Below are 19,740 nucleotides of genomic sequence, written 5' to 3' on the forward strand. Positions count from 1 at the left end.
ACATTAATAAATAAATAACAAGAAATGTACTTACAACTTGTATACAGTACCACCCATTAAGACATGTGGTAACCAGTCTTGGCTTCCAAGTTCTCTGTTCTGTCGACAGGCCCATGATCCGAAGCTCCTTCCACGAGTGTTAGTCTCAAATTCTCGCTATTGCTTTTCTTTGTTTCAGGGTGAACATTCTCATCATGGTCTCTGGCCTCTTTACTTGCCCATCAATGATGTGCCAACCAGTGATCAACACTCCAACAAATGTCCATTAGTTATAAATTTCAATTGATTCCTCAGCATTGAAGCTTTTTGCTGCGTTGTTTCTGGGTACAAACAAAAAGATGTTCTGCAAACATTATTTGCTGTTTTTAATCCCTCATTTGCTGTAGCTTATGGTATTGCAGAATTCATTAGAATCCACATTCCGTAAGCCTGCCAAGTATACTGATCTGTGTGCCTGGATTTTGAGTCATCTTTAGGTTACTAAAAATCAGTTTGTTATTGAGAACTCTATTAATGTTGTACCTGGAATAAGCTTCAACATGTCATGAGTGGACTGGCCAAACAATATAAATCATTAATAAAGGAGTCTGCCAATTCCCCTGCTCCTTGGAACTTGTGGATGAAATGGGCAATGTTCTGTTTGGGACTAACATAAACATTGAATGAAAATCTGCTTTATCAACACTTTGCTGATGATATCCTCATCCCCCACTGTGTATAAGGAAGTACTGAGCTGGGACTGTCCCCACTTCATATGGAGACCTGGGACAGTTGTATATGGGCAAGTGTCTTCCATAACTCCCTTCCACATGTGGAAAATGTTAACAGGATTGGACAAGCCAACATGAATTTATAAAAGGCAAATCAAGCTTAACAAATCTATTGGAGGTTTTTAAGGATATGATTAGTGGAATAGAAAAGGGAGGGAGGATGTATTTGCAATCTGAGTGCAGCAGAGATTCACTAGGTTGATACTAGGAATGGCAGGACCCTCTTAAGCAGAGAGATTTGTTCAACTGGGTCTGCATTCACTACAGTTTAGATGAATGATTGGGATTGAATAGAACGTTATATGTTTCAAATAACTGGATGGACTAAATGTGGGAAGGATGCTTTCTGTAACTCGGGAGTCTAGAACCAGGGGTCACGGTCTCAGGATACAGGGTAGACCATTTAGACTGAGATGAAGTTGTGAATTTGTGGAATTTACCACTGAAGGTTGTGCACCCCAAATCACTGAATATTTTCAGAAGGCGAGCGATTTGGTTTCAGGTTTTAAAGTCATTAAGGACAATGGAGTGAGAGTAGAAATATACAGCATTTGAGATGGAAGGTGATCCTGTTGAATATAGAGCAGGCTTTTGCAGCTAAATGAACTATTCTGCTAATTTGTGTTTGACTGCCTGCATCAAAGGGCTGGGATTGTTACTTCATAGTTCTTCAGCTCTGTCCATTAGCTGTTCAGATTCCCCTGAGAAACAAACACCAAATGCCTTCGTGGTATCTCCCCTGCTGCCATTATGTTTTAGTCTGAGTTCTCTTTTTCCTACAAGCTCAAGCCAGCCTTCTAGGATACTTGTTAAATGACATTTATCAACAATATATACACATGGGTAAGGCTGCAGTGCTCCAAGTTCTGAACTGTACAGGCACCAACCTTCTAGCGTAAGACCATCAGATCATAACACACACAGGACCAGAAATTAGGCCATTCAGCCCATTCAATCATGGCTGATGGATTTTTCAATCCTGTTTTCCTGCTTTCTTTCTGTAACCTTTGATCCCTTGGCAATCAAGAACTTATCTATCTCTGTTTTTAAATGTACTCAATGACCTGGCCTCCCCAGCCTCTGTGGCAATGATTCAAAGGAAAATCCTATTATCATAATATCTCTGTCACTGCATACTGCCAAAGTTCATCTATATACTCATTTAAACCTGTCTCTGCAATACCAGAGGAATGCTGTCTTGTTTTTACAGTATCAGTTGTATGTGGTCGAAATGACAAATAAAAAGCTATTTAACTCTACTCCACTTACCCAAGATTTTCAAACTTCAGGTGTGTGGATGACTCCAGTAACTGTCCCCACTATTGTAAACTTGGGCTAGATGCCTTTAAACCTTCCCAGAAATTTACATCGGGATAACTCTTCTTAATCACAGGTGCAGCACCTGGGTTGCAAATGATTCATGGCAAAAGTCATGTCAGGGAGTCCTCAAAGTGTATTTTAAAAGTAAATTTTCTGAAGATAGCACTGCTCACTCACTCATACTGTATATTGCGGGGTGAGAAAGGCCCTTCTAAAATTAGGCAGCGGGAAGGCTGGAAATCAGAGGTAGTAATGGGTTTATCTCCTCAGTCACAGTTGGCGATGATTTAGAGTTTATTGGTAATTGCAGATAATCTTGAACAAGGCAGATTGAACAGATGAATCGGATTCCCAAGTAGAGCTGCTTTGGGTTGGAATATGGACATTTTTCCAGACCTGCAAATTGTCAATAACAGTGTTGATTTTCAGGCAAATGATAAATGATCTGGTTACGATTTAAATCTGTAACTAAGCCTGATTTCAATTTGAATTGTAGAATTAACAATACCAAGAAGCAGAGGTTTATCATTTTTTAATATTTAGAATCATTGCCACACAGCAACATTACAGCACAGAAGGAGGCTAGTCAGCCAATAATGTCTGTACTGTCCCTCCCATGGAGCAAATCACATGCCCGTCCATCAACATTGTCCTGTTCAGACATGTTATAATATGCCTCTAGAGAGGTGGGATTTCTGACCCAGAGATAGGGCACTGCTGCTGTACAACAACAGCCTTTCATCCTCTTGAAGTATCTGGAATATTCAACAGATGGAATGTTTCAGATCACCAGAGAGACAAGTGAATTTCTAAGCACAACCTATTAGCCAGGTGGATAATGAACTAACACACCAGTGAAGCATCAGTTCATTGAGACAAAGGGATCTCTTCAGACTGAACTTTAAAAGAAGTATTGAGAGACGAGTATCAAATGGAGCTGGTCAATTTTTAAATCAAATGTTTCAAATAAATAGAAACAAGACTCCATGCATTTCCTGACTGTCATGCGATGACTAGTAAAGCTCAAAGGATTCTTTCTGTCCAGTTATCTAAACATTGAGAACAAGTATAAGCCTTTATTTCATTCTTGTGTTTAAATTCCTTTTATGGTCTTGTGTCTCCCTTAATCTGTAACCACCCCCTCGTACTACAAATTCAACTGGATTCTGTTCCTGAATCTGGCCACTTAGCCATCCCTCCTTCCTTTCATTTGGTTGTATCATCAAACATCTCCACCTGAAGCTTGGAGTCCTCCTTACTAAGTCCTGTCTTTGCAGCTCCTTCGCCACCAAGTCTTTCCCTTTCAAAACCTCCCCTGTTCTGAGGAGAAAGTGAGGACTGCAGATGCTGGAGATTGGAGCTGAAAATGTGTTGCTGGAAAAACACAGCAGGTCAGGCAGCATCCAAGGAGACCTTCCTGAAGAAGGGCTCATGCTCAAAACGTCGATTCTCCTGCTCCTTGGATGCTGCCTGACCTGCTGTGCTTTTCCAGCAACACATTTTCAGCTCCCCTGTTCTGAGTAAACTTTTGATCACTTGACATTTTGTTTTTCCCCTACACCTGAAGCATCTTGAAAGGATTGACACTGCGTGATGCATACATTCTACTTTTTGTCTTTGTGATTGTCACTTGTGTATCAGACTGTAACACCTTGTTTTTGTAGAATTCTGGCAAGAATTCACTTCCTGGTGGTGCAGAGTAACGTCCTGAGAATCGTGTGTCAGCTGATTGGTTGGATTTACTTCTTCGCCTGGTCTATCTCCTTCTACCCTCAAGTGATCGAAAACTGGCGACGTAAAAGGTAAATGGTGCATGTAGCAAATGTGAGGAGTTCGTAGCAACATAAAAGTCCTGTGGATGTGAACAAAAAGTTTAAATGCTGCTGCATTCTGAAAGATGTTCAGTTGCTGTTTATGAAAATTCAAGAGCTGCCTACCTGGAGTTCCATGCAGGTAATTTTCTTTGCAGTGGTCTTTGAAACTTGATGTAATAATAAAAACCAGAACTAGAATCTGCTGCAAAATTAGTGGAGCATGAATAATGCTTGTTCATGATAATGGTCAAATTGCTCAAGAATTCTTCGTCGGAAAAGAGACGTTGAGATTGTGAATTGCAAATAGCCGCGAGTTACTGGGTGGTTCCAGCCGTTAGCTTCACAAAAATGGCATCTCCCACTTAACTCCTTCATGGTTTCTGTGAGGCTGCTGCATTGATACATCAATTGACCAAAAAGAGATCATGTTAAAACTAGTAATCAATGGATGTGATCAAGCTTATTGACTACCAACCAATTTCTCTGACTCCGTGTCACAAAAAATGTAAAAGGGCCTTGCGGAGTAGTGGTAGTGTCCTGCCCCAGAGTCAGGGGTCTGGGTTCAAATTCCCACCTCAGAATGAGATGGTCATGGAGGTGCAACATCACAGGTTGATTTAAAAATTATAAAAATTAAAGACATAATACTTTCAACTTTTTTTTCTTTTCTCTCAAGTTTCTCCTCATAATTTATCTCTCCAATTTGAATCTACTTCATCTTTTTCAATCTTTTCTGTTTATTTCTTATATCTCAATGAGATTAGACTGTTCACCAAATTTGTTGTCTATGCTCCATTGTTGCGCACATTTCCAAAGTAAAAGATCAAGCTCCTGAATTGGGTACTTGTTGAAATACCCCACTGCAGTAGATTCAGAGATGCTAATTTAATGCTGCCAAGGCCATTAAAATATTCTGTCCTACTCATTTGCCATATAGCTTGTAGTAGTATATTTCCAAATTTTTTTTTTGGTTTAAAGTGGAAATATTGACCTGTTCAAAGTTACATGATAATAAAACTCTGCATTCTGTAAATTAATGAATTGTTTTTTCTGGCAGTCCCATTTTCACTCAACAACAACAATGCAATTACTTGCTGCTCAGGCCATTAAAGATCAAATTTACAGCATTGGGCTTTGACCCCTTTCCATGGGATAAGGATCCTCACAAGTGGATGGCCACAGATGAATGTCAGACTAATAGCTTGTATGGAAATTAAAGTTCTATAATTGAGTCTTAGAATTTTATACTTTGGTGTCTTCAATTTGTTAGATCACTTTGTGTATCTATGAAAAATTGGTTCAAGCATTTTGAAATGCACTGGGGTTTTTGTGCTATTTCAAACCTCCTTATATTCTTGGACATAATTAGGTAGGGTTGAGTAAAAGGTGTGAAATAGTTTACCGTGGTCGTGATTACATTGATAGATTTGGAATTTGTCATGTCTGCGATCTTTGGAGTCAGGAAATTTCAAATGTCCTAATCTGGCCAGTGTTCATTCTTATACAGGAAAAAAACAGTTTAGATAGTTACAATTCTTAATGAAGTTTACCCTTTGAAGGATATGAGCTACTTTGATAGTATCTCTTAAACCAAGACTTCTATCAGAACTGTCTAAGACGATGTGGTAGTGTTTTTGTCCATGGTGTGTAGGTATGCCCACAGTGCTGTTCGAAAGAGTTGTTCAGTTTTTGATCTAAAGAGATCAAACGGTAATGTAGTTTCAAGTCAGGATGAGTTATGACTTGCAGATGATAATCTTCTATTTGTCTCAGAAGATGCTTCCGGGTCACTTAGACAGATTGAAGAGCAGGAGAAGTGAGGGAGAATAATCTTCAAAATGCATCTGGGTAATGTGTCCCCACAGAGGATTTTGAGGGGGAGACATGATGTGAAAGCAACCTGGAAATTAGGCCCAAAGACCTGGCTAAGTTCTTAGATGAAACCTCTAGCTTGTTGCTATTGGAGCAGAAACACATAAGCTAATGTCTAAGGGAACATGCAATTTCTTCACAAATGTGTTTCTATTAAGATTCTGGGCTTCATAAAGATTAATGATAGGGTGAGGAAACTTTATACTGAACTTTTATGAAGATCTGGTTAGGTCACAGCTAGAATATTATGATCAGTTCTGGTCACCTTGCTTTGAGAAGGATGTGGAGGGCCTTGAGAAGGTGCAGAATGATTCGGGGATCTTGGCCAGATTAGTTAGGACGGCACAGTGGTTCAGTGGTCAGCAGTGCTGCCTTAGCGACAAGGACCCAAGTTTGACTCCAGCCTCGAGTGATAGTCTGTGTGGAGTTTGCACGTTCTCCCCATGTCTGCGCAGGTTTCCTCTGGGTGCTCCAGTTTCCTCCCACAGGCCAAAGATGTGCAGATTAGGTGGATTAGCCACGCTAAATTATAAGTATTATCTATGGAGGTGCCGGCTAGGTGGGTGAGCCATAGGAAGTGCAGGGTTACATGAATAGAGTAGGTAAGGATAGAATGCTCTTCGGAGGACTGGCTTGGCTTGATGAGCTGAATGGCCTGCTTCCACACTGTAGGGATTCTCAAATTCTATGATTCTGACTGAATACGCTGGACATTTTTCCTTGCAACAAAAGGACGTTGAGGGGAGATCTAGCAGAGGTACAAGATAATTATAAGTCTAATTAATGAAAATGTTTTTCCAACAATGTATGGGGCATAGAGTCATAGAGATGTGCAGCACAGAAACAGACTCCTCAGACAAACTCGTCTATGCCGACCAGATATTCTAACCTAAACTAGTTCCATTTGCCAGCACCTCTTGTTCATATACCCATCCGGATGCCTTTTAAATGTTGTAATTGTACCAGTCTCCAACACTTCCTCTGGCAGCTCATTCTGTTCACGCTCTACCCTCTGAATGAAAATGTTGTCCCTTAGATCCCTTTTAAATCTTCCCCCACTTCTCTCCCCCCCTCCCCCCCCCCCCCCCCCCACCTTAGACATATGCCCTCTAGTTCTGGACTCTCCCAACCTCTGGAAAATACCTTATCTATTTACCCTATCCACGCGCTTCATGATCTTATAAACCTCTATAAGGTCACCCCTCAGCCTTCAATGCTGCAGGGAAAACAGCCCCAGCGTATTCATCCTCTCCCTATAGCTCAACTCCTCCAACCCTGGCCACATCCTTGTAAATCTTTTCTGAATCCTTTCAAGTTTCACAACATCCTTCCTGTAGGACAGAGACCAGAATTACACACATTATTGCAAAAGTGGCCTAACCAATGACCTGTACAGCCACAACATGACCTTCCAACTCCCATACCTGATGTTCTGACCAATCAAAGAAAGCATACTAAATGCTGCCTTCACTATCCTATCTACCTGAGACTCTACTTTCAGGAACAATGAACCTGTACTCCAAAATGCAGCACCTTACATTTATCTAAATTAAACTCCATCTGCCACTGCTCAGCCCATTGATCCATCTGCTCAAGATCCCATTGTCCTCTGAGGTAACCTTCTTTTCTGTCCACTACAACATCCATTTTGGTGTCATCTGCAAACTTATAATTATATACCTCCTGTGTTCACATCCAGATTGCTTATATAAACGTGGGACAGTAGTGGACCCAGCACGGGTCACAGGCCTCCAGTCTGAAAAGCAATCCTCCACCACCACCCTCTGTCTTCTACCCCAAGCCAGTTCTGTATCCAAATAGCTAGTTCTTCTTGTACTCCGTGTGATCTAACCTTGCTAACCAATGTATAATGAGGAAACCTGTCGAAAGCCTTACTGAAGTCCATATAGGTCACATCCACCGCTCTGCCCTCGTCACTTCACTTTGTTACTTCATCAAGAAACTCAATCAAGTTAGTGGGACATGATGTCCCCCAAACAAAGCAATGCTGACTATCCCTAATCAGTCCTTGCCTTTCCAAATGCATGTAATCCTGTTCCCTCAGGATTCCTTCCAACAACTTGTCCACCACTGATGTCAGGTTCAGCTTTTATCAAATCCTCCATTCCTGGCAACATCCTGGTATATCTTTTCTGAACCCTTTCCAATTTAATAATGTCCTTCCTATAGCCAAGCAACCAGAACTGCACACAATACTCAAGAAGAATCCTAACCAACATCCTGTAGAACCTCAGCATGTCATCTGAACTCCATACTCAATGGTCTGAGCAATGAAGGCAAACATGCTATACGTTGCCTTAACCACCCTCTCTATCTGTGATGCAAATTTTAAAAATTATGTACCTGAACCCCTAGGTGTCTCTGTTCTACAATATACCCAAGGCACCCCCTGTCCTTGTTTGTTTTACCAAAATGCAATACCTCATATTTAATCAAGTTAAACTCCATCTGCCACTTCTTAGTTCATTGACCCAATCGATCAACATCTCTATAATCTTAGATAATCATCTTCTTTGTCCACTATTCCACCAAATTTGTTGTCATCCATTAACTTACTAACTATGTTCTCATCCAAATCATTTATACAAATGTTCTTTTAAATCAGATTTATAATGTGCAATGTTTGACAAGTTTTATAGCAGAAATCCCTGTTGTGTCCCTTAGATCTGCATTGTAAGCAAATCATCGGAACTTTTGATCAATTTTTTTTTCTCTGTCTCTTTCAGTGTGGTTGGTTTGAATTTTGATTTTCTGGCACTTAATCTGACTGGTCACATAGCATATGGCATGTTTAATATTGGTCTCTTCTGGATTCCATATGTTGAGGTAATATTTAATTAAACTTCTTTACAAATTCTAAAAAGTTGTGATTATTGCAATAAATGTTCATTGGGGAGTGGTGATCAAGTTACTGAAGTTGGTTTATTGTCCCCCTAATAAAAACCTCTTTCAAAATGTTAATGAAGAGATTCCTAGCCCCTTTAAATCACTGAATTATGCAACATGATCCTAGCATCACTAATAATGAAGTGCTATTCTTACTACCTGCCATGCCAGTTCACCTCCACTATTCTGACAGCAGTACACTCCTCCCCATGTAAAAGTGAAGAGTGCACTTGACAAAGGATACAACACTACAAACAGCTTCAGACGATATCCTGAGGCCTTGCTGATCATATCCAGTGACTTCAACTTGGTAGCATGTTTTCAAGTTTGGCCAAAATAATGTTAACACGTCTGTTGTTCCACCAGAGGTCAGAACATCCTTGACCATTTTACCGCTTCATTCCCATCAGTGTTTTGAAACATCAGGTCATGATGCGCACTGCTCCTCCTGGCTTGCAAGCAGAAATTGAAACATGGGGATTTGATACAGAAAGTGAGGCAGTATTGGTCTGATGCAACAAAAGGGCTTCTATGGGACTGCTTAGAGTTGGTTGACTGGTCCATATTCAAGAACTCAGTGGCCAGACTGAAACAAGTATGCCATTACTATTAATGATTTCATTAGTAAAAGTGTAGAAACTGCATAGAAGTTAATCCAAGTGTTCCCCAACCAGAAACAATGGATGAGCTGGGAGATATCCACTTCCTACTAGAGTCCAGGTCTGAGGCACACAAGGTGGACAACCCTGACTTGATTTGTGGCAAGGCTTACACAATAATGCAGGCTACAAAGCGAAGTTGAACAGAATCGCAGGTAACAGTACATCCCTACTCAATAAGCTTAATGCATCCTATGCGTGCTTTGAACAGAAGATCATTGAAACTATGTCATCTATCCCAACAGCCTCAGATGCACATATGACCACAGTCACTGCAGCAGACATTAGATTCTTTGAGAGAATGCAACTGACCCAGATAGAGTCCTGGCTATGCGCTCCGATCCTGTGTGGACCAGCTGGTGGGAGTAATCGTACACATCTTTAACCACTCCTTACTATGATCTGAAGTCCCCACCTGCTTCAAGAAGTCCCCACCATCCTGGTGCTGAAGAAAAACCATGCAGCATGCCTGAGGCCTTGTTCATCATATCCAGTGACTTCAACTAGGCCAACCTCAAGAATACATACTAACGAAGTACAATCAACAGCTTTCCTGTCCCACCAGAGGTCTATTGCCCTGTGGCTGTGACCTCCATAATTATGAAGTGTTTAGAGAAGTTAGTCCTGGCCAACCCCAACTCCAGCATGGAGGAGAAAATGAGGACTGGAGCTCATAGAGTCAAGAGTGTGGTGCTGGCAGCATCTGAGGAGCAGGAGAATCATTATTTTGGGCCTAAGCCCTTCCAGCACCACACTCTTGACTCAACTCCAACATACCGAATTGCCTTGATCCTTTGCAATTTGCCTGCTGACACATCTGATCCACACCAGCTGCCATCTCCCTGGCCCTGCACTCATCCCTGGAACATCCAGATAACCTACATCAGGATCCTACTTATTGACTGCAGTTCTGCCTTCAAACTCCTGTCTAAACTAGGTCATCTATCCCTTGGTCATGTATACCTAGGTCTTGGCTTCTCCTCTATAACGGGATCGTTGACTTCCTGACCCATAGACCACCATAAGAATAGATGGCAACACTTGTTCCACGATGATCTTCACCATGGTGCCCCACAAGGTTGTGTGCTCACACCCCTCGTATAATTCTTATACTCTCGATTGTATGGCTAAATTCTGCCCCAAATCCATTTACAGAATTGCTGATGACACCAGAGGAGGTCTGATGAGACAGTACAGGAATGAGATTGAATGCTTTGTGGCATGTCATAAAGATGACAATCTCTCTCCATCAGTGGGTCAACAAAATGGAGAAGCTGATTATTGACTTCAGGAAGCAGAGCGGAGGGCACGCTCCTGTCCGCATCAGTGATGCTGAGGCAGCAGTAGTTAAGGGTGTCAAGTTTCTAGGAGTGACAAATGCCAACAATCTGTCCTGCTCGATGCAACGGTCAAGAAGGTACGATAATGTCTCTACTTCCTCAGGAAGCTAAGGAAATTTGGCATATCCACAAAGACTCTTACCAATTTTTATAGATGCACCACAGAAAACATCCTATCTGGATGCATCACTATTATGGCAGCAGCTTTTCCCAAGACCGCAAGAAGCTAAAGGGTCAAGAACACAGCCCAGTCCATCACGCAAGCCAGCCTTTCATCCGTTGACTCCATCTGTATTTGCCGCTGCCTTGGGAAAGGAACCAACAATCGAAGAACCCTTCCATCCCAGTTTTACTCTCCCACTCTCTTCCTTTAGGCAGAAGATATAAAAGTTTGAATGCACCTAAGAACAGATTCAAGAACAGTTACTTCCCTGCAGCAATCAGACTTTTACCTACCCCCACACCCAGGTCCTGTTGCTATATGACCCCCGTCATCACCTATCTAACTTTTCTTCCCTGGTTTACTACCAACAATCGCTTTGACTACCTAACCTTATTTTGCCCCCTCTCCTGCTCAGCCCTATGTCCTCATCCCCCAACCCTTCTCAAACCCCTGTATCAGCATAAATACCACTCCTTCCTATCAGTCTTACTGAAGAGTCACTAGACTCTCTCCACAGATGCTGCCAGACCTGCTGAGTTTGTCCAGCAATTTGTTTCAGATTTGCACTTTTGTTTTACTTTATAGTAAGAGGTTGCCCACCTGATTAGCTGATCATTTCACGAAGCAACTATGCATCCTTTTGGTGAGGTCAGTTTTCATAGAATCATAGAATCCCTATAGTGTGGAAGCAGGCCATTTGGCCCAACAAGTTCACACAGAGATCCCACCTAGACACATTTCCCAACCTTATTACTCTACATTTACCCCACACTGATGCACCTAACATACACATCCCTGAACACTGTGGGCAATTTAGCATATTCAATTCACCTAACACCCACATCTTTAGATTGTGGGAGGAAGCTGGAGCACCTGGAGGAAAACCCAAGCAGTGACAGGGAGCATGTGCAAACTCCACACAGACTGTCTCCGGAGGCTGGAATCGAACCCAGGTTCCTGGCGCTGTGAGGGAGCAGTGCTAACCACTGAGCCACCATGCTGCCTATGGGGTTTGGAGCAGAGCATTGTCTGTATGAGAGAGTCATGTTTAGTAGTGGCTCTAAATATACTACGATTGACTGTAGAAGCTTTGCACAGTCAGACTCTGTGGGTATCACATAATCAATCATTACAACACCATACTCTCTCTGTCTGTTTTCTTCCTGTTTGGAGTATGAGGAACAAAAACTAGTGATATAAAAACAGGTTTTTAAAAAAAATCACCTGTTTTTCCAGTACTGTCTTTTATTGTTTCAGATCTCTGGCATCTATCATTCTTTTTGTTTTTATTATCGAACTGAAGCTGTGTTGGTTATCTAGACATGCAGGAAGCTTTGAACAGGTGTTTTATGTCTGACCTCATGGTACAACTCTTCCAAGAACTGATTGAACATCATGATGAATTTAAAATAATTACCCATTACAGAAAGAAGTTGCTAGCAAAACTATTCAATTTGACAACTTTTTCTCTCAGGGTGGTGCGCATATGGAACGAGCTGCCAAAGGAAGTGGTAGAGGCAGATACATTTACAATATGAAAAAGCCATTTGGGCAGGTACATGGATAGGGAAGGTTAGAGGGCTGCGGGCCAAACCCAGGCAAATGTCCACTATTTCAGTTGAGGAAACTTAGTCAGCAAGGACAAGTTGGGCCAAAGAATCTGTTTTCACAGTCACTTTTTATGACTGTGAAAGGGCTGACAAGTTCTCGGGATTGGATAATTGGCGTCCTGGAGTATTAAAAGAGACAGCACTGGTTATAAGCTTTCAAAATTTCTTCAATTTCAGAAAGGTTCTAGTGGATTGGAAAAAAAATGTAATATTTTTACTCAAATAAGGAAACTATAGCTCATTAGCCTACTTTGATCTGAGATTTTGACAGTTACATTCATTGTGGCTATGCTGGTTTTGGGTTTTCAAAAGAAATTTGATTTGGTGCCAAAGCAAAGGCATCCGTGCAAGATAAGAGCATAATGTGTAAGGGATAATATATTGTCATGGAGAAAGGATTGTTTGGATAACAGGAAGCAGAGAGTGGGGATAAATGGGTCACTTTCATGTTGGTAAGCTAAATTAGTGAGGAGAAAGTGAGGTCTGCAGATGCTGGAGTATCAGAGCTGAAAATGTGTTGCTGGAAAAGCGCAGCAGGCCAAGCAGCATCCAAGGAACAGGAAATTCGACGTTTCAGGCATAAACCCTTCATCAGGAAGGGCTTCCTGATGAAGGGCTTATGCCCGAAACGTCGAATTTCCTGTTCCTTGGATGCTGCCTGGTCTGCTGCACTTTTCCAGCAACACATTTTCAAGCTAAATTAGTGAAATGCCACAACTTTTGGTACTTGGGACTTCACTAATTACAATCTCTGTATCAATGTTTTGGATGGTGCAACCAGTTGAAAACTTACTGATTTACTGATATCACGATGAGTCGGAAAGTAAGCTGTTGAGATGGTAGAATCTGCAGAGAGATACAGATAAGTTGTGAGTGAACAAAGATTTGGCAGCTGGAATGTAATGTGGGAAAATGTGAACTTGTCCACTCCAGCAGGAAGAATGAAAGTGTGGTGTATTATTTTAAATAGAGAGGTTGTCTGATGTAGTGCAGACAGATCTGGTTTTCCTGGTTCATGAATCATAAGGTAGTCCACAGGTATAGCAAACAATTTGCAAAGAAATTGGTTTATTGCAAGAGGAATGGAATATAAAAGTGGGGAGGTTTTACTGCATCTGTCGTGCTCTGTATAGTTTTTGTCTCATTTGAAAAACTATACAGTTGCTTATGTGGTGTGAACCAGTCTCCAAGCAATCCTGCTAACAACGCTCGCAATCTATCAGTATTTATTATATGAAGTCAATCAACCTCCGGACAGGTTTGTTACTTCTGAATGAGATCAACATCTGGTGCCTAACTCCCATTTTCCTGTCTTTTCTGTGACTGGTTACATCCTATTCTGATTTCCTTTCTCTCAATCAGCTCCATGTAGCCTCCATTCTATTCCTCTTGGGAAAAGCCTGCAGCTCTCCAGTGCCTCAAATGTGGCCCACTTCACCATGCTGATCCGTATAGTAATATGTTATCCTGCATGTTCTCAGCACTTTCCCTGTCATCTCACTTTTCTTTTCTTGTAGTGCAGCCAAAACATCATAACATGGTGCTTCTCTGATTTCTTGTAGTCAAACACTACATCCTCAACCTTTCCATGTATCACAGCCACCTTATTTTGGTGCATTTTCTTGCCTCTTGCCCATCTTAAGCACCAAACAACTTGTCATTCACATTGTCCCCAACAGTTGCCTCCATCTTGGAATCCTTGCACTCAAATCTGTAAAGACTGTGCTGCCTCGGTCCCTGACAGGCACTCATCCTGTCAATCTACCAGAAGATCTAGGTGCAGTATTCTGTAGAGCCTTGGTGAACCTGGATCTGCAGCAAGACATTTCTTTCTTCTGTACTGAAATCCACTTGTGATGAAGCCAACAAACTATTTTCCTTCCTAATTACTTACTGCACCTGCATGGTAGCTCTGAGTGATTGACAATCAAGGACCCCCAATACCTGTTTGGACAACACCATTTCTCCCTAGCCTCTGACCATTTAAGAAATATTCTGCCTTTTTAAAACTACAACTGGATAACCTCACACTTAATTTACATTACTTTTCATCTGCCATGTTCTTGACCATTCAGTTAGCTTTTCAGAGTCCCATTTAACACCCACTAACAACACTCATTCCCACCTAATTTTGTGTTCTTCAGCAAAATTGGAAATTTTGGTCTCCACATCCATAATCATTGATAAGAATTGTGAATAGTTGTGGTCTTCACTGATACTTCCCAAATACCGCCACCTTCAGTCTGACCTGTTTATTTCTATTGTATTTTGTTTGTTAACCAGTCTTCACAATATAACAATATATTGCCCCAATCCCCATGTGCTCTAATTTTGTTTACTAATCTACGTAGGAGCTTATTTAAACCCTGAAATTCTATTGGTTTTTCTCAGTGCCACAAGTAACATAATCAAAGCAATTCCCATCTTTATTGTCAAATATGATTTCCTTTTTGTAGATCATGTTGACCCTGTCCATTTACTTCATGTGAATATTTGAAGTTACTCAAATGTATGTAATAGATTTGTAATTTATTCTGACTGAGTTCCTAAATGGTTGAATGGTTTTACTCCAAGTTACACTGTTAACTTGATTGTCATGAATGTTCTAAATACATCTTTGTTTTTCAGGAACAGTTCCTGGTGTACAATCCAAGTGGGGTGAACCCTGTGCAAGGTAGTGATGTCTTCTTCAGTCTGCATGCCATCCTGCTAACAGTGATTACAATCTGCCAGTGTTGTTTTTATGAGGTAGGTTCACCTCTAAAGAGACTAGTTACTTTTTAAGTTTCATAATGTCGAGGACTGAATGAGGTCAGCAACTGGTGTCTGACTCCCATTTTCCTGTCCTTTCCTGTGACTGGTGACGTCGTATTCTGATTTCCTTTCTCACTCAACCCCTTATAATTTTCTCCATTCTAAGAGCTCTGAGAAGTTTGCTTCTATTTTCTCTTCCAGATGTAAATGCTGAATCATCTTCTGCTTTTGTATTAATTCAAACTTTTCATTCCTTGCATAGTATAATAGAAATATGTATTAGTGACTTGGAGGGAAGTGAATGTACTGTGTAGCCAAGTTGGCAGGTGCCACAAAGATAGGTGGGAAGGCAACTGATGAGCATGACGGAGCCTACAGAGGCATATAGACAGGTTGCATGGGCAAAAAAAGTGGCAGAATATAATACTGGGAAACCTGACGTTATGCAATTTGCCAGAAACAATAGAGGAGCTGAATATTATTTAAATGAGGAATTTGGGGATTGTCGTACATAAGTCACAAAAATATAATCCACAAGTTTTTTTCACTGGGTAATGAGGAAGGCAAATAAAATGTCAGCCTTTGTTTCAAAGAGAATTTAAGTATCAAAATAAAAAAGTCTTGTTGAAACTATACAATGCACTAGTCCCACCACAGCTGGAATACAGTGAACTGTTTTGATCTCCTTATCAAAAGAAGCAGTCAGAACGGATTCCCTAGGTTAGTTATCTGTCCGGAGAGATTTTCTTATGGGGCGAGGTGGAATTAGTTGGACTCGTTAAAGTTTAGAAAAATGAGAGGCACCCTTATTGAAATATACAATATTTTTAAGGAATTTTATTTATTCATTTGCAGAATGTGGGCATCATTGACTGACCCGCATTTATTGCCCGTCCCTATTTGCCCCTTGAGAAGGTGGTGGTGAGCTGCCTCCTTGAACCACTGCAGTCCACCTGCTATGGATTGACCCAGAATGCCACAAGGGAGGGAATTCCAGGAGTTTGACCCAGTGACAGGAAAGGAACAACAATATATTTCAGGATGGTGAGTGGCTTGGTGGGGAACTTGAAGGTGGTGATGATTAGATTAGATTAGATTACTTACAGTGTGGAAACAGGCCCTTAGGCCCAACAAGTCTACATCGACCCGCGGAAGTGCAACCCACCCATACCCCTACATTTACCCCTACCTAACACTACGGGCAATTTAGCATGGCCAATTCACCTGACCCGCACATCTTTGGACTGTGGGAGGAAACCGGAGCACCCGGAGAAAACCCACGCCGACACGGGGCGAACGTGCAAACTCCACACAGTCAGTCGCCTGAGTCGGGAATTGAACCCGGGTCTCAGGCGCTGTGAGACAGCAGTGCTAACCACTGTGCCACCGTGCAGCCCACAATGCCACCGTGCCGCCCATATATCCCATATATATGCTACCTTTGTCCTTGAGGTGGGAGTAGTCACGGGTTTGGAAGGTGCTGTCTGAGGATCTTTGGTGAATTTCTGCAGTGCCATCTTGTAGGTAGTGCATACTGCTGCTACTGAGCATCATTAGTGGAGTGAATGGATGCTTACAAATGTGGTGCCTATCAAGTGGGTTGCTTTGTCCTGGATGGTGTCAAGCGTCTTGAGTGTCATTAGGGCTACACTCACCCGTGCAGCTGGGGAGTATTCCTTCGCAATCCTGTCTTGTGCCTTGTAAGTAGTGGACAGGCTTCGGGGAGTCAGGAGGTGAATTACTCGCCGCAGTATTCCTAGCCTCTGACCTGGCTTTGTAGCTACTGTGTTTGTGATGAGTCCAGTTAAGTTTCTGATGAGTGATAACGCCCAAGATGTTGATAATGGGAGTGCAATGATCGTATCACCATTGAACGCCAAGGGGCAGTGGTTAGATTGTCTCTTATTGCTGATGGTCATAGCCTGGCATTTGTGTGGCACGAATGTTATTTGCCACTTGTCAGCCCAAAGCTGGATATTATCCAGATCTTGTTGCATTTGAACATGGACAGTTTCAATGTCTGAGGAGTTAAGAATGAGGCTGAAAATTGTGCAATCATTCGGCGAACATCCCCACTTCTGACCATTTGACAGAGTAGATGCAGAGAGGTTGTTTCCCTATGGGACGGTCTAGCACCAGAGGATATAATCTCAGAGCAAGGGAATCACCCATTTAAGACAGGTGAAGAATTATTTCTGAGGGTAGTACATATGACGCTTTATTGCAAAAGTTGTTGTGGTTGTATTGTTAAATATATTCATTTATACATATTTTTAATCGACAAGAGAATTGAAAGTGATGGGGAAAAAGCAGGAAAGTGGAATTGAGGATGATCAGATTGGCCATGATCTTATTAAATGACTTGCAGCATGGTGGCTCAGTGGTTAGCACTGCTGCCTCACAGCGCCACGGACCCGGGTTCGATTCCAGCATCTGGTGACCGTCTGTGGAATTTGTATATTCTCCCCTTGTCTACATTGATTTCCTCTGGGTGCTCCAGTTTCCTCCAGCAGTCCAAAGATCTGCAGATTTGCTGAATTGGCCTTGCTAAATTGCCCATAGTGTTCAGGGATGTGTAGGTTTGGGGGCAAATTTGCGTGATAGGGTTGAGGCATGGGTCTGGGTGGGATACTCTTCAGAGGGTCACTGTGGACTTGTGGGGCCAATTGGCCTGTTTCTACACTGTAGGGATTCTGTGATAGAACAGGCTTGATAGGGCCAAATGGCCGCCTCCTGCTTTTATCTCTTTTTTTAATTAAATTGACCATTGCTGTTCTTCTCATGCAGTGTAAGTTGTTGATCCCTTTGATATTTGTTATCCTTGCAATTCTGCCCTGAGGTGTGCAAGAGGAGCATTTGTAACAGCATGTCTTTTTTTCAGCAATACTAAATATTCAGTGTTGCTTCTTTATCTCTGGTAAAATAAGTACATCGTCACTATTAATTGTTGAACACTCCTTAATTCTGCATAACACATTCTGACCTAACCAATATCCATACAAATTCCCTTGTTATACATTGTCATCATGTATAAAATACATAACTCGATTTCTAATTTGTTAAACCTTGCTTCTGCACTTCTCATCCTCTATTCCTCTATTAAAGTGAACTGTTTTGTCAGAGATGTGAATGTACTACTTCTCGTTTCTCGGTTGTGAACTTGTCTAGTACCTGGCAGGTGCCCTCCTGCAATTTTAAAATATTTTTTCTTGCATTGCTTCCAACCGTTCACAAATGGAGAGAAAGAAGCCCCAGCACAGATCTGAGATACATTTCAAAACTTGTTGCAAACACTATTTAGGAGGAGAAAGTGAGGTCTGCAGATGCTGGAGATCAGAGCTGAAAATGTGTTGCTGGAAAAGTGCAGCAGGTCAGGCAGCATCCAAGGAACAGGAAATTTGACGTTTCGGGCATAAGCCCTTCTTCAGGAATCTATTCCTGAAGAAGGGCTTATGTCCGAAACGTCGAATTTCCTGTTCCTTGGATGCTGCCTGACCTGCGCATTTTCAGCAAACACTATATACGCCAGTTCTGTGCTTTGTTCCCTTGGCATCTCTCTGTCCAGGCTGCTGCACTCCCTTTGATCTCTCACTTTCATTCTTGTGCAGTTTCTCTAAAGAGGCATCTTCTGAAAATCCAAATGCCAATTTTCACTATGTTCCCTTCCTCTGTTCATTGACTAAAAGCTGTACTGAAATAAATCTCCTGACCATTCCTGTTTTTTTTCCTGATTGCAGGAGGGTGGTGTAGTGCTGCATTCTGCACCTGGTTCTTCTGAGTCCTTTGTTTTTGGTACTTATCAGCTATATTGTTCATAGTCTTTGTTTATGGTAATGCTTCATCATGACTGTCTGCCTTGTCATTTTCTCTCACAGCGAGGGGAGCAGAAAGTCTCAAAAGTTACGATTGGATTGCTGGTGGCTGCATGGCTTTTTGCCCTTATCACTTTATTTGTGACCGTCGCGAATAAAATCACGTGGCTGCAGTACCTCTACTATTTTTCCTACATCAAGCTTGTAATAACAGTCATCAAATATATGCCCCAGGTAGGTAATAGGGATCGTGGTTTGAGGGGTAGTCTGCACAGGGTACAATCCATTGGAAGGAGGGGTGTTTGGTGATTTGTGAATTGGGTGTTGATGCGTGCAGAATTCTGCAGCCTCTCCGGCTACGATGTCTGCGTCTTTAGACGTACAAAAGTACGGAGATGCTGAGGGATTTGACTGTGACATTAATGTCTGGCACGTGACAGTAATCTGAAGAATGATTGAAAGGATTCTTGTTCAAGAGTAGCTGGAGTCACCAACCTTTCGCAAATGGACCAAGCACTGACCTCTGCATTACTGATCCCAGCTATGTGGTTGCCTTAAAGCTTTAGGCTGAGAGAAAAGGTTGAGATCTGTTGAGTCATTAACACAAATCAGTTCATTTAAAGGCCCAGCTGCCTTACCTGATCCTAACTGGATATCCCCTCTCCGTAATCGTGTGGGGGATAGGAGAGGAGAAAATGCTGGATCAATGAGGGGAAAAA

The 19,740-nt window shown here is 41.8% G+C and overlaps 1 protein-coding gene across 6 annotated transcripts in view; it reads left to right on the forward strand.

Annotated features, from left to right (window-relative positions):
* LOC132829077 (cystinosin-like) overlaps window positions 1–19,740 on the forward strand; it is a 72,558-nt gene that overhangs the window by 38,426 nt on the left and 14,392 nt on the right. For all 6 annotated transcript variants that reach the window (XR_009646199.1, XM_060846378.1, XM_060846377.1 and 3 more), the window contains 4 exons: window positions 3,755–3,892; window positions 8,524–8,623; window positions 15,084–15,203; window positions 19,085–19,255. Coding sequence is in view for 5 of the 6 variants with exons in the window: in XM_060846378.1 (XP_060702361.1) it covers window positions 3,755–3,892; window positions 8,524–8,623; window positions 15,084–15,203; window positions 19,085–19,255 (529 nt within the window). In the remaining variant the exon portion in view is untranslated. The remainder of the gene's footprint in view (window positions 1–3,754; window positions 3,893–8,523; window positions 8,624–15,083; window positions 15,204–19,084; window positions 19,256–19,740) is intronic.

Source organism: Hemiscyllium ocellatum, chromosome 28, assembly GCF_020745735.1.
Source record: "Hemiscyllium ocellatum isolate sHemOce1 chromosome 28, sHemOce1.pat.X.cur, whole genome shotgun sequence".
In the NCBI taxonomy this organism is placed as follows: Eukaryota; Metazoa; Chordata; class Chondrichthyes; order Orectolobiformes; family Hemiscylliidae; genus Hemiscyllium; species Hemiscyllium ocellatum.